Consider the following 12,305-nt stretch of genomic DNA (forward strand, 5'->3'; position numbering starts at 1 on the left):
TTCTTCGGGTCAATGATCAAAATTGCTTTTCTCTATCAGATACACCCCCAGTTTTGTTCAGCTAACCCGATGTTAAAAATCATTCAGAATAGCCTTGGTTCAGATAATGTTTTAGTCCAATTTTTATTTTATTTTTGATTCTTCTTCCCGAATAACCTAGGTGGTCTATGGCCTAAGTAAAAGTTTAACTCTTATTTTCACTTTCTGCTTTTCCTTGCCCTTGCCCCAATCCAGGATGTTGCCTTAAGTGGTAACAAGCAGGGCAGAGGGAAGGAGCAGACAGACTTAACGCTGCTCTGGGAGAGAAGCAGAAGCCAAGGAAAAGAACGGCAGCCACTCTCTTTGGCCCACTTCCCTCTTTCTCTTCTCTTGACCGACTGACGATGGCCTTTCAAAAAGAGAAGGACCAAGAAGAGAAACTTTCTCCCTACCGCCTCCCCTCCCTGACTCTAGAGAGCCTCACTTCTGGGTTCTCTCACAGACCGAAAAGTGACCATTCCCCTCTAAGAGTATGCTAGTATTAAAGGTTTTCATTATCGGTTGTTGGAATTAGTTAAAAAATTGGCTGCCCAAAGTTAAGGTTTCAGAGAGAGTCTGCCCTCCCCGTGTCAAAGAAGTGCTTCATTTAATATGCAGTGTGGCCTAGTGGATAGAGTGCAGGCCTGGACTGGGTTCTAATCCCAGCTCTGCCACTTGTTTGCTCTGTGACCTTGGGCAAGTCATTTAACTTCTCTGGGCCTCAGTAACCTCATCTGTAAGATGGAGATCAAGACTGTGAGTTCCTTGGGGGCAAAGACTGTCCAGCCCGATCAGCTTGTATCTACCCCAGTGTTTAAGTGTAGTGCCTGGCACACAGTAAGCGCTCTGCAGAATACTATTTTTTAAAAATAAAAGATGCCTCTCCTTGTCCCCACCACCGCGCCCCGCTGATCTCACTCCAGGAATATTTCTCTGGCAAGGCGGTAAGAGGTATAAAACTCATAGTAAGATATTTGTATGGGATTTTTAAGGTTGAGAAATATCCTCTCCAGGCCTAAGTGTACTCCATCCCACCATCTTCCCTGTTCACACACAGTGCCTCTGCTTCACCCAAGGACCCGAACCCTGCTTCCTTTGCAGCAGGATTCTCTCACCCTCAGCTGTCTGTTGACCACAAGCCCTCAGACCTTAGCCTCCTGCCTTTCCACGTCCCTCCATTTTCCCCCTGCTCTTCTTTCTCCTTTTCCCTCTCTCATTATGTTAGAAGAGTATGTTAGTATGTGTTAAAGCCCATAGTCTGTGCTAAGCATTGTACTAAGTGCTGGGATAATCAGATCTGACAGTCCCTGTCCCACATGAGGCTCAGAGTCTAAGAAGGAGGGCTCACTCCCCATTTTGCACACGAGGAAACTGAGGCCCAGAGAAGCTAACTGACTTGCCCGAGGTCTCATAGCAGGGAAGCGGCAGAGCCGGGCTTAAAACTCGGGTCCTCTGACTCCCAGGTCTGTGATCTTTCCACTTGTCCTCGCTACTTCGCTCCCGCTCGTGTCACCGCCCGAACTGCCAACCATCCGCTGCTTAGAAACCGTCTCTGAGCCACCCAGAGAGTTTGATGTGAGCAGCTTCTGATCTTCCAACATGTATGCTATGTACAGAAAAACATGTGGAAATTCCTGCCCTGTTGGTGTGACAGAAATAAATGTCACAGAGATATTCACAGAGTGGCTGACACATATAGGTAGTGGGCTGGGAGGAGTAGACAGACTGCTCTCCCCAAGAAACCCAGCAACTCTGAGTGTCCTCAGCGTTGGTTGATGTTTTAGAGATGTGAGCGAATGTCAGCTTCAGTTTCTTTCTCTTTTTCTCTGTTTCTCTCTTTGTTTCTCTCTCTCTCATATGTATACACCTCCCCCCGGCCTCTCTTCCAAAGTATTTGAGGGCTGTAGAGTACCATGGCAAACTCGGCCATATGGTGGGGTAGAAGGGATAGGGATTTGAAATGGGGTTAGAAGGAGGCTGTCAGACAACTTAGCTTCCCTCTTGCCCCTTGCTCTTTCCCCCCACCTCTTCACCCCCCGTCCCTTCAATTGATCAGCGGAGTGGAGAAGGTCAGAGTATACTGATGTTCTGGGTTGGGGTAAAGAATCAAGGATAATGACCCAGAGTCTCCCATGTCTTCCTTCAACTTCTCGAGGGTAAGGAGGTGGGATGGAAGCGTTAATGAAAAGCTTCACTCCCATTTCAGGATTTCATAATACCAACGAGAACCGTTATGAAATGGAGCTTTAGAGTGATAAATGTGGGGATTTAGGGAGATGGGTTAGGGCGAGGTGTAGTTCACAGTTCTAGTTCACAGTACTAGATCCAGGACAATTACTTGGGTTCAAAGTATGATATGCTAATCGCCATGCTGTCACCTCTACTAATAATTACGTCCAAGTGGAGTTTACATTTCTGTGAAAAACACGTCGTTTTTTTTTTTTTTTACCACTTACTGTATTTATTGCCCTAGTTTAGTTTCTGTAGTGATTGGATTCCTATTATTATTTAATCTGTACTGAGCAGGAAGAGTCTTTATGAGGGGAAGAAGAAAGGATCTGTGGTTGTTTAATTTACAGAAGAGGGTGAAGGGTGACTTAATAACAGTCCAGGCACATGAGGGTTTTTATGGGGAGGATACTGATGATTGGCTGTGTCCACTGAGCACTGTACAAAAAGAAATAGGCTTCAATTAAAGCAGAGGAGGTTTCCATTAGAAATGGGGAAGAACCTCTTAACCAGTGGGGAAATTGTTGGAATGGATGACCAAGGGAGGCTGTCGAATCCCTATCTCTAGAGATCTTGAATAATAATGATGGGGTTTACGCCATGCCAAGTACTGGGATAGATCCGAGATAGATTGAACACAGTTCTGGCTCACCTGGGTCCTGTGATATCATCATCATCATCATCAATTATGGTGCTTGTTAAGCACTTACTTAAGTTGTTAAGTGCCATACGTTGTTCTAAGTGCTTGGCTAAGATATAACTTAGGCTGCACACAGTCCCTGTCCCCTATGGGACTCACACGCTTAACCCCCATTTTGCAGATGAGGTAACTGAGGCCCAGAGAAGCTGTGACTTGCCTGAGGTCACACAGCAGACGAGTGGCAGAGTTGGGATTAGAACCCAAGTCCTTCTGGCCCCCAGGCCCGTGCTCTATCCACCAAGCCGTGCTGCTTCTCTTAAGAGGTAGGGAGAGCCGGTACTCTGTTCCCGTTGTAGAGACGGGGAATCTGAGCCCGTACAGAAGTATTTTGCCCCTGGCCACGTGGCAGGCTGGTGACGGAGTTAAGGCTTAGAACTTGGCTTTCCTGACGCCCGGGCCCATGCTCTTTCCTCTAGGCCATGTCACCCCCCTCTCACCTGTTCCCTGTTCGGTTTGTCTCTTGTCAGGAGGCTGGGCCAGATGGACTCTTAAGGACCTTTCTCGCTTGGGGATTCTATGAAGATCTCGCCGTGGGGTTGGGTCATTTGTTACTTTTCATTCAGTTCTGAAGGCCGATCTCTGGGTCTCTGATCCTGATGAAAGCCTGTTCAGTTGATAAAATATTACCGGTTAAATAGCTTGCCTAAGGATACTCAGAAGTCAAATACTGGAACCAGTTGAGAAGCCGCAGGCCAGAAATTTCCAGGAACCTCCCCCTTAATGCGACAAGAACCCATAACCGAATAGGAGGAGGAGGAATTGGGGAATGACAATGAAAGGTTGAGTCGACGGTGAGGACTGAAGGCGTGCTTGGCACAGAAGCATTCATTCATTCAACCATATTTATTGAGCGCTTACTGTGTGCAGAGCACTGTACTTAAATTGCTTGGAAAGTACAATTCAGCAACAGAGACAATCCCTGTTCCCAGTGGGCTCACAGTCTAGAAGTGGGGAGACAGATATCAAAACAAGTAAATAGGCATCAGTAGCACCATTATAAATAAAAAGAATTATATATATATATATATACATCAATAAAAATAAAGTTATAAATATGTACATATATAAAGTGCTGTGGGACGGGATGGGTAGAGCAAAGGGAGCGAGTGAGGTGGTGAGGGGGCAGAGGAAAGGGGAGCTCAGTTTGGGGAGGTCCCCTGTAAGAGGTGAGCTTTCAGTAGGGCTTTGAAGAGGGGGAAGTGTGCTAATTTGGCGGATTCGAAGGAGGGAGGGCATTCCCAGGCCGGAGGTAGGACTTGGGCCCGGGGTCGGCAGCGGGACAGGCGAGAACGAGGCACAGTGAGGAGGTGAACGGCAGAAGAGCGGATTGTGCGGGCTGGGCTGTAGAAGGAGAGAAGGAAAGTGAGGTAGGAGGGGGCAAAGTGATGGAGAGCTTTGAAGCCAAGAGTGAGGAGTTTTTGTTTCATGCCAAGGTTGATAGGCAACCACTGGAGGTTTTTGAGGAGGGGAGTGACATGCCCAGAATGTATCTGTAGAAAGATAACCTGGGCAGCAGAGTAAAAAATAGACTGAAGTGGGGAGAGACAGGAACTTGGGGGATCAGAAAGAAGGCTGATGCAGTAATTCAGTCAGGATAAGATGAGTGATTTTATAACGTAGCGGTTTGGGTGGAGAGGAAATGGTGGATATTGGCGATGTTGTGAAGGTGAGACCGGCAGGTTTTGATGACGGATTGGATGTGTGGGGTGAATGAAAGAGCGGAGTCGAGGATGACACCAAGGTTGCGGGCTTGTGAGATGAAAAGGATGGTAGTGTTGTCCACAGTGACAATAGAGTCAGGGAGAGGACAGGGTTTGAGAGGGAAGATAAGGAACTCAGTCTTGGACATGTTGAGTTTTAAATGGCGGGTAGACATCCAGGTGGAGCTGTCCTGAAGGGAGGAGGAGGCGTGAGCCTGAAGGGAGGGAGAGAGAACAGGGAAGGAGATTGGAAAGCATGGGGGTCTAGTGGTTAAAGCAAGTACTTAGTACAGTGCCCTGCACACCGTAAGCGCTCAATAAATACGATTGAGTGAATAAATAAAGCATGGGCCCGAGAGTTAGAAAACCTGGGTCTAATTCTGACTCTGCCTCTGACTCTGACTGACTGATCCTGACTCTGTCACATCTGCTGTGACCTCTGGCAAGTCACTTCACTTCACAGTGCCTCAGTTACCCCATCTGGAAAATGGGGATTAAGACTGTGGAACATGAACTGTGTCCAATCTGAGTAGCTTGGGACATGTTAACTGATTAGCTTGTATCTACACCAGCACTCAGTACATTTCCTGACCCATAGTAAGTGCTTAACAAATACCATTAAAAAAAAAAATCAAAACCAGAGAGAACAGTCCCAGATCACAATGTCTCTCATCTCACGTATCCTTTGATAGTCATGCAACAGTCACTTGGCCTCCTGCAGATTAGTGGCAATGGAAAAATTGGCATTGGAATATCTCCAAAAGGGAATTTATTTGGGGAAACATTTGACAAACGCCTACATTCTAGTTATTCTGGACTTTTTCTCCCCTCCCTGCCCCCGCCCCCCCCCATGCCCCAATAGCCCGCAGAACTAAATTTAAGCATGCGGATAATTTAGATGCAGCAACAGTCATCTTGTCACAAGAAGTCAAGGCTGTTATGTTCAGTGAAGCTTCCATGTTGGGGTCTAGTGATTCAAGCCTAACAAGCAGAGAAATACCTTTTGAGAGCAAAGTTTCTCAGTGGTCTCAGTCCTGACTACTGAAATAGTGGAATACTGGTATGTAATAAATACAGAAAGACATATGATATTAGTGATATTGGCATGGGGCCTTAGGTTTTGTGTGTTTCCACCACTTCAGTGAAATTGGCACACCCAGTGCCAACAACCCAGTCGAGTTGGTGTTTCAGTTGCGTGAGCTATTGCATTTTCCAATAAAACTCAAGTTTGTCTGTTTTTATTATGTGTATTTGTCCTCGTCTCTTACTTTAGGACTTTATTGCTCCATCTTTCCTTGTGTGTCTGTTGCCAGCCCCTTCTCCCTAAGCTGTCTATTCTTAGATTGTGAGCCCCTTGGTGGCCGGGACCGGGTCTAATTCCCACCTCCGTATTCTTTCCCGATGCGGAGTACATGGCTCCGTATACAGTAAGTGTGTAATAAATGCTATTCCTACTACTAGACTGTAAGCCCCATGTGGGACGAGGGTTGTGTCCGACTTGATTATTTTGTATCGACCCCAATGTTTAGTACAGCGTTCGGCACATAAGCGTTTAACAAGTACTACCTTGTTGTTATTATTATCATTACTGTTACTGTAAAATACAGACTTCAGAAATGGAAAAAAAAATACATCGTATAGGATAACGGTTAAAGGTAATGCTAGAATACAATTTGGCAATTGGTCTTTGATGTTATAAACAGAATAAGCATCTCACTTTTCTCTCCTGGAAAGCCAGACTCCTTGGCTAGCATTTGTTGCTGAGCAGACAGCTGATTGCCGTCCTTATTAATAAATGCTTGTTAAGCTCAAACGTGGTCTCCTAGGCATTTTACAGAAAACATAGACGGCGCCGTCTCCCTGCTCCTTGGTGGTTCCACATTCTAAGGCAAAATATACACACCGTTGTACCACATGTAGAGAAGCTGCGTGGTCTAGCGGAAAGAGCGTGGGCCCGGGAGTCAGAGGATCTTGGTCCTAATCCTGTCTCCACTTGTCTGTTTTGTGACCTCGGGCAAGTCACTAAACTTTCCTGTGCCTCGGTTCCCTCATCTGCCAAATGGAGATTCAAAAATCGTTCTCCCTCCTGCATAAACTGCAAGCCCCATTTGGGAGGAGCGACGTTCGTGAGCTGGGTTATAGTAGGAGAGTAGCGAGATGAGTAGGAGGGAGCAAGGTGATTGCTTAAAAGCCAATGGTGAGGAGTTTTTGTTTGATGTGGAGGTCGATGGGCAACCACTGGAATTTTTGGAGGAATGGGAAGACATGCCCTGTCTTTTTTTTTTTTTTTTTTGGTAGAAAAAAACGTTTTTGTAGAAAAATGAGCCGGGCAGCAGAGTGAAGTATTGACTGGAGTGGGGAGAGGCAGACTGGGAGGTCAGCAAGGAGGCCGATGCAGTCATCCAGGTGGGGTAGGATGAATGACTGTATTTACACGGTAGCAGATTGGATGGAGAGGAAAGGGCAGATTTTAGTGATCTTGTTCGGGTGGGACTGACAGGATTTAGTAATGGAGTGAATGTGTGGGTTGAATGAGAGAGAGGAGTCAAGGATAACGCCAAGGTTACGGGCTTGTGAGACAGGATGGATGGTGGTGCTCTCTACAGTGAGGCGAAAGTCACGGGGGAGGATAGGGTTTGGGTGGGAAGATAAGGAGTTCCGTTTTGGATGTGTGGAGGTGACAGGAGGACATGCATGTAGAGATGTCTTGAAGACAAGAGGAAATGCGAGACCGTCGAGAGGGAGAGAGATCAGGGCTGGAGATGTAGATTTGGGTATCAGCCGCGTAGTTGAATGCGGATGATATTCAACTACCACATATGTGGTATTTGAAGCCACGGGAGCGAAAGAGTTCCCTAAGGGAGTGGGTGTAGATAGAGAATCGAAGGGGACCCAGAGACTGAACCTTGAGAGTCCCTCCCAGTTTAATCTAGTGCATCTATGACCCAGTCTGGCCTGACCTGAGCCTTTTCCCGGTTTCACCTTCGGGGGAGATGTAGGGCTTGAGGCGGGATCCCGGGCACTTCAGTGCTTGCTGTAGGACGTATTCGTCCTCCCCCTTTCCTCCGCAGCCCAACCGCGGGCTGAGAAACCTCAGATAGGGGGTCGTGCGTCAGCCTGGCCCATTTGCGCCGTTCACCCCAGTATGCAGGCCGAGCCCATGCAGACATCCAGTGCGGAACACCACATCTCATAGGAAGTATTTTAATAATGTCAGTCAGCAAATCTGGTTTGTGGGCAATTCCTTCCATGGGTGTAGGGTGTGGAGGGTTAGCACTTGTGATTGCGAGAGCAAGAATTTCCTTGTCGACAAAAATCTATTCTACTGAGCCCTGGGAAGAACTACAGTAAGCGCGAGGCAAAACATTCCAGTAGACTCTGTTGGCCTATAAAACTTAAATGATATACAGAAGGTATGTCCGATCCTTGAACAGACCGGCAACTCTTAGCCGCGAATTGAACGTAGGCGCTCTCCGGAGGTATCGATTGTGGCTGGGCTTTACAAAATTCCTTTCAGGACCGTGCCTCGTTCAGGTTAATTGACAAAATGCATAACCTGGGATGATCTTAAAGCCCCCAACCCGGATGCAGCGAGGTACAGGAATGAGGGCGAGGAATCGGGCACTTGCAGAAATAGCCCAGATTTCCTCAACAGCCAAACCGGAGCCACAGGGAGCGATTGGGGCACGGTTCTGGTTCAGCTGCTTCAGAGATCCGTGCTGCCTTTCACAAGAACTTCTGAGTCAGAGGATCTTAACCGTGAGGCTCAGAGCCACCCGTCTCCTCTGAGAGGAATACTGAACTGAAGCCAGTGATGAACCCACAGAAGTTCAGAGGATTCAGACGCCTGGATATTTGAAGTTCTTAACGTAAAGCCATGCTAGAGATGAATTGTTAACCCGAAACCAAAAATCTGAGCATGATTCAAATAACTTTTTTTTTTCCTCCCCCTCTTAGAACACTTCAGTTATGGAGGATCAGAATGAAGATGAGTCCCCAAAGAAAAATACACTCTGGCAGGTGGGTGCAGGCTGCCCGGTTTTCTGAGCGTGAGTGGGTGGATGGGTACAGGCTGCCTGGTATTTTGAGTGAGTATGTGTGAGAGAGAGAAAGAAAATATATACGTGAGAGACTATGTAGTAAGCGGCCTGACCTTTCTCCTGGGGGAGGATAGATAGCCACCCTACCTCTAACCCACTGCCAATGATGCATCTAAGCGTGGCAAAATTGTCGATTGAGATTTCTTTAACTGAGGTCTGTGAGCCTTGCAGCTCCGTGGAAGTATTAACAGGTAATTCACCTGCCTACTTATCTGTAATAATTCCCTCTCGAATTAAGCTTGGTGGTCACCACTGACTTTGGGAGGGAGTTTAATTGATGTAGGAAATACTTGTGGCCCCCCTCCCCTCGCAGCCTTTTCACAGAGTTGTAAATGTTTATCTTGAGATTCAGAAGAGGTCACTTCCAGGGCAAGGAACTGTGTCTCCCAACACTGTTGCAGTGTACTCTCCCAAGTGCTTAGTACAGTACTCTGCACACAGTAAGCGCTCAATAGATACCATTGATTGATTAATCAGGCTTCAGTAGAAATGACTGTAGGGGGGTAGTGAAGGCCAGTACCTTTCAGACTTTCTGTAATGCTCACCAAGTGGTGGAAGCCCCATATGCTTGTTTCATGACTGCCTTCTTTGGCCAATTCGATACTCTGAGGCAATAATCAAACCTTATTTTTAAGCACATGCTTACCAAGCCGTGCTTTCACCCGTTAAAAATGACAGGGTTAAAGGCAAATAGAGTCTACTTGCTGAGTAAAAAAATACTGTGGGTTCTGGACAGAACAGAAAATGAAGAAAGCCACTACTAGAGCAGTTACGTAGAAGAACCAGCTTCTGAAACAAAGAGGGCTCCAAGATTGCTCTTGAATAACCAAGGGACTTAACCCAGTCTTGGGTCCCAGTGCATGCAGGAGTGTTGCTCTGAGATCAGGATTTTCCCTGTGATTGGAAACTTGTACACAATCAGAGATTCAGAGCCAGATTGAAGGAGAGCAGCAGGAGAGGTAAAAGGAAAGGAAAGGTCACTTGGTTAGATCTTGGGAAAAAATTTCTCGGCTTGTCTGTCTGGCTCAGGAGGGGCCAGAGAAGGCTCTAAGTGTGTAACGAAGCAGAGTTCGTTGCCATTCTAAGGGACCGTCCAGGTCGGATGTCTCATTCGCTCTAAGGGGTAGGCGGTGGGTTTTGAGGGCTGGGCCTAGGCTGGTGAGGGGGGCAGAAGGGGATCTTCTTTTGGAGCCAGAGTTAATCTGAGAGGAGTTAGCTCTCCTGCTGCTATCTCACACTGCCTGGGTCTGGGTGATTATTTTCTGGGATTCTTTCTGGGTTCATGTCTTTCGGCTCTGGAGGGACAAGGGGTCCCCTGGCCAAGAAGGTCCTCAGGGCAGGATCTTGTTTGTCTGCCCCCCACTCCCCGGCCCTGCCTTTCACCTCTGCACTTTGCTGGCTGCTGCCCCTCACCGAGGATAAGGGGTGAAGGAGTCCAGGGCACGTGGGTTGAGGCACTGTGTGTCTCACCCATAAAATGTGGTGCTCCAGTCCCGGGCCTAGGCAGCACAGGCGAATCAGGCCCCTTTTCCTCCCTCACGCCAGTGGTGTGGATTAATGAACTGCCGCACATTAGAAAGACAGGGAAGGAAGGGGACGGGAGGGTGTGAATCGTCAGCCGTCGGTTGTTTCTGAAATAAATCAGAGGAATGGACCAACACAGATGTCAGCGGAGAACCAATAATACATAGCATGCCAGAGGGTTAATTACAGGCCAAAGGCATCGTGGTAGAATTCCTTAACGACCTTGCAGAAAAATTAGAAAATCTGCTGGCCTGCGACAATTTTAACAGGGCCTTAAAGCTTTTGAGGATTGTTTGAATGCTTGTAACTCTATTTATTATGCCTATCTAGTCACAGCACTCCCTTCTTAGTGAGTGAGTCTGTACATATTTATTTAATGCCCGTAGGACGGATAGACCGTCTGGATGCTTCAAGGGGAGGGGTGGGGGCGGGGGCGAATGAAAGAATATTCCCGGGCCTTACTCTGAGACCCCGTTCTCCATCTTACTCAGCTAGGTCAGCTCAAGCCCTAAACCTGCAGCCGATCCGTCGAGCTAGTCTAGTTCCAGTGCACTGATCCCAAACAGGATCTGCTAAGAGTTGGGAGAGAGAAAAGATAAAAATGTTTTTTTTGATGGCTGTCTTTAAGTGGAGAGGGAGAAATGAAGACAGAGGATTAAGAACAGGAGAAGAGGGAATTTATGGGAGGGAGATGGGTCATTTTTCTCAGGTAGGGCCTTTGACCCCTTTTTGTCGGGCAAAGAATGGGCTGAAATGTCAGCTAGCTACCTTTTGAGAGGAAATGCAAGGAAGCGATCCCATCTGCCATTGGTCACGTTCGTCCTCGGCCACGTGGTAGTGAGGCAGAGGAGGAGAGGAACGCGTCCAAGTTCCACCGTCCTTTTATTATTAATCACCTCAGTTAGAATCGCGAAAGGTCGACAGGTAAATAGGGACTCGATCTGGTGAAACACCCCTGTCTGGCATTGGTCTTAAAACCATGCCTCACGAAGAGGCGTTTTGCTCCCCTTATTCAAATGCAGTATGTCGAAACCGCTGTAATTTAAAAAGGCGAGCTTGTCTTTTCCGAGACAGCCGAAGGGTTTGGTAAAAATCGGGGAAGCTTCCTGTCGCCAGAAGCGGGGTGGGGAAATGAGTATCCCGACGATCCGGTGTGGAATGGACGTTTGAAGCCGGGGGCCAGCAGATCTCCGTGCTGCCTGCTTGTGGTGGCCGAGCGCACCGCGCCTCTCGGCTCCCCTGCTCGTCGGCACTGCGCTATCAGCGCACTAGAAAACGCAAACGAGTCAGCCCCCTGCATGCACTCTCTTAAAATACGGGGTCTTGGACCCCATCGTTAATCCCAAAAGAGGATGCACTTTAAATAGCCAGAACTTCCTCTCCCAAAGATGTCAGTCTGGGTGCTGTCAGGGGTTCAGAGTACTCTGTGGGAGAGCAGGATTTAAAACTGAAAACGATCGAGAACACAGAAGCAGTTCACCTAAGGCGTAACACAGAGGGGTGGATTTATTATCTTGCTGCCATCGGTACTGGGCTTTTTGCTGCACTTTAGTTATATAATTTCAAATGGTGAGACAAATTGTGTGCCAGTATAATAATAGAGAAGCAGCGTGGCTCAGTGGAAAGAGCTCGGGCTTGGGAGTCAGAGGGCATGGGTTTGAATCCCGGCTCTGCCACTTGTCAGCTGTGTGACCTTTAACTTCTCTGTGCCTCAGTTACCACATCTGTCAAATGGGGATTAAGACTGTGAGCCTCACGTGGGATAACCTGATTACCCTGTATCTACCCCACCGCTTAGAACAGTGCTCTGCACATAATAAGCGCTTAACAAATACCAACATTATTAATATTATTAATAATTGTATTTAAGCACTTACTATATGCCAGGCACTGTGCTAAATACTGGGGTAGATACAAGGTGATCAGATTGCATTGGGTCCCTGTCTCACATGGGATTCACGGCCTTAATCCCCGTTTTACAGACGAGGGAACTGAGGCAGAGAAGTGAAGTGATTTGCCCAAGGTCACGTAGCA

General features: G+C 47.5%; 1 protein-coding gene across 7 annotated transcripts in view; it reads left to right on the forward strand.

Annotated features, from left to right (window-relative positions):
• The window catches only part of FBXW11 (F-box and WD repeat domain containing 11), a 122,329-nt gene that overhangs the window by 61,726 nt on the left and 48,298 nt on the right, over positions 1-12,305 (forward strand). For 5 of the 7 annotated variants that reach the window (XM_029050357.1, XM_029050360.1, XM_029050359.2 and 2 more), the window contains one exon: positions 8,605-8,667. The exons of the other annotated variants lie outside the window; for them this stretch is intronic. In XM_029050357.1, coding sequence (XP_028906190.1) covers positions 8,605-8,667 — 63 coding nt within the window. The remainder of the gene's footprint in view (positions 1-8,604; positions 8,668-12,305) is intronic. 7 annotated transcript variants of the gene reach the window in all.

Source organism: Ornithorhynchus anatinus, chromosome X1 (genome assembly GCF_004115215.2).
Source record: "Ornithorhynchus anatinus isolate Pmale09 chromosome X1, mOrnAna1.pri.v4, whole genome shotgun sequence".
Classification (NCBI taxonomy): domain Eukaryota; kingdom Metazoa; phylum Chordata; class Mammalia; order Monotremata; family Ornithorhynchidae; genus Ornithorhynchus; species Ornithorhynchus anatinus.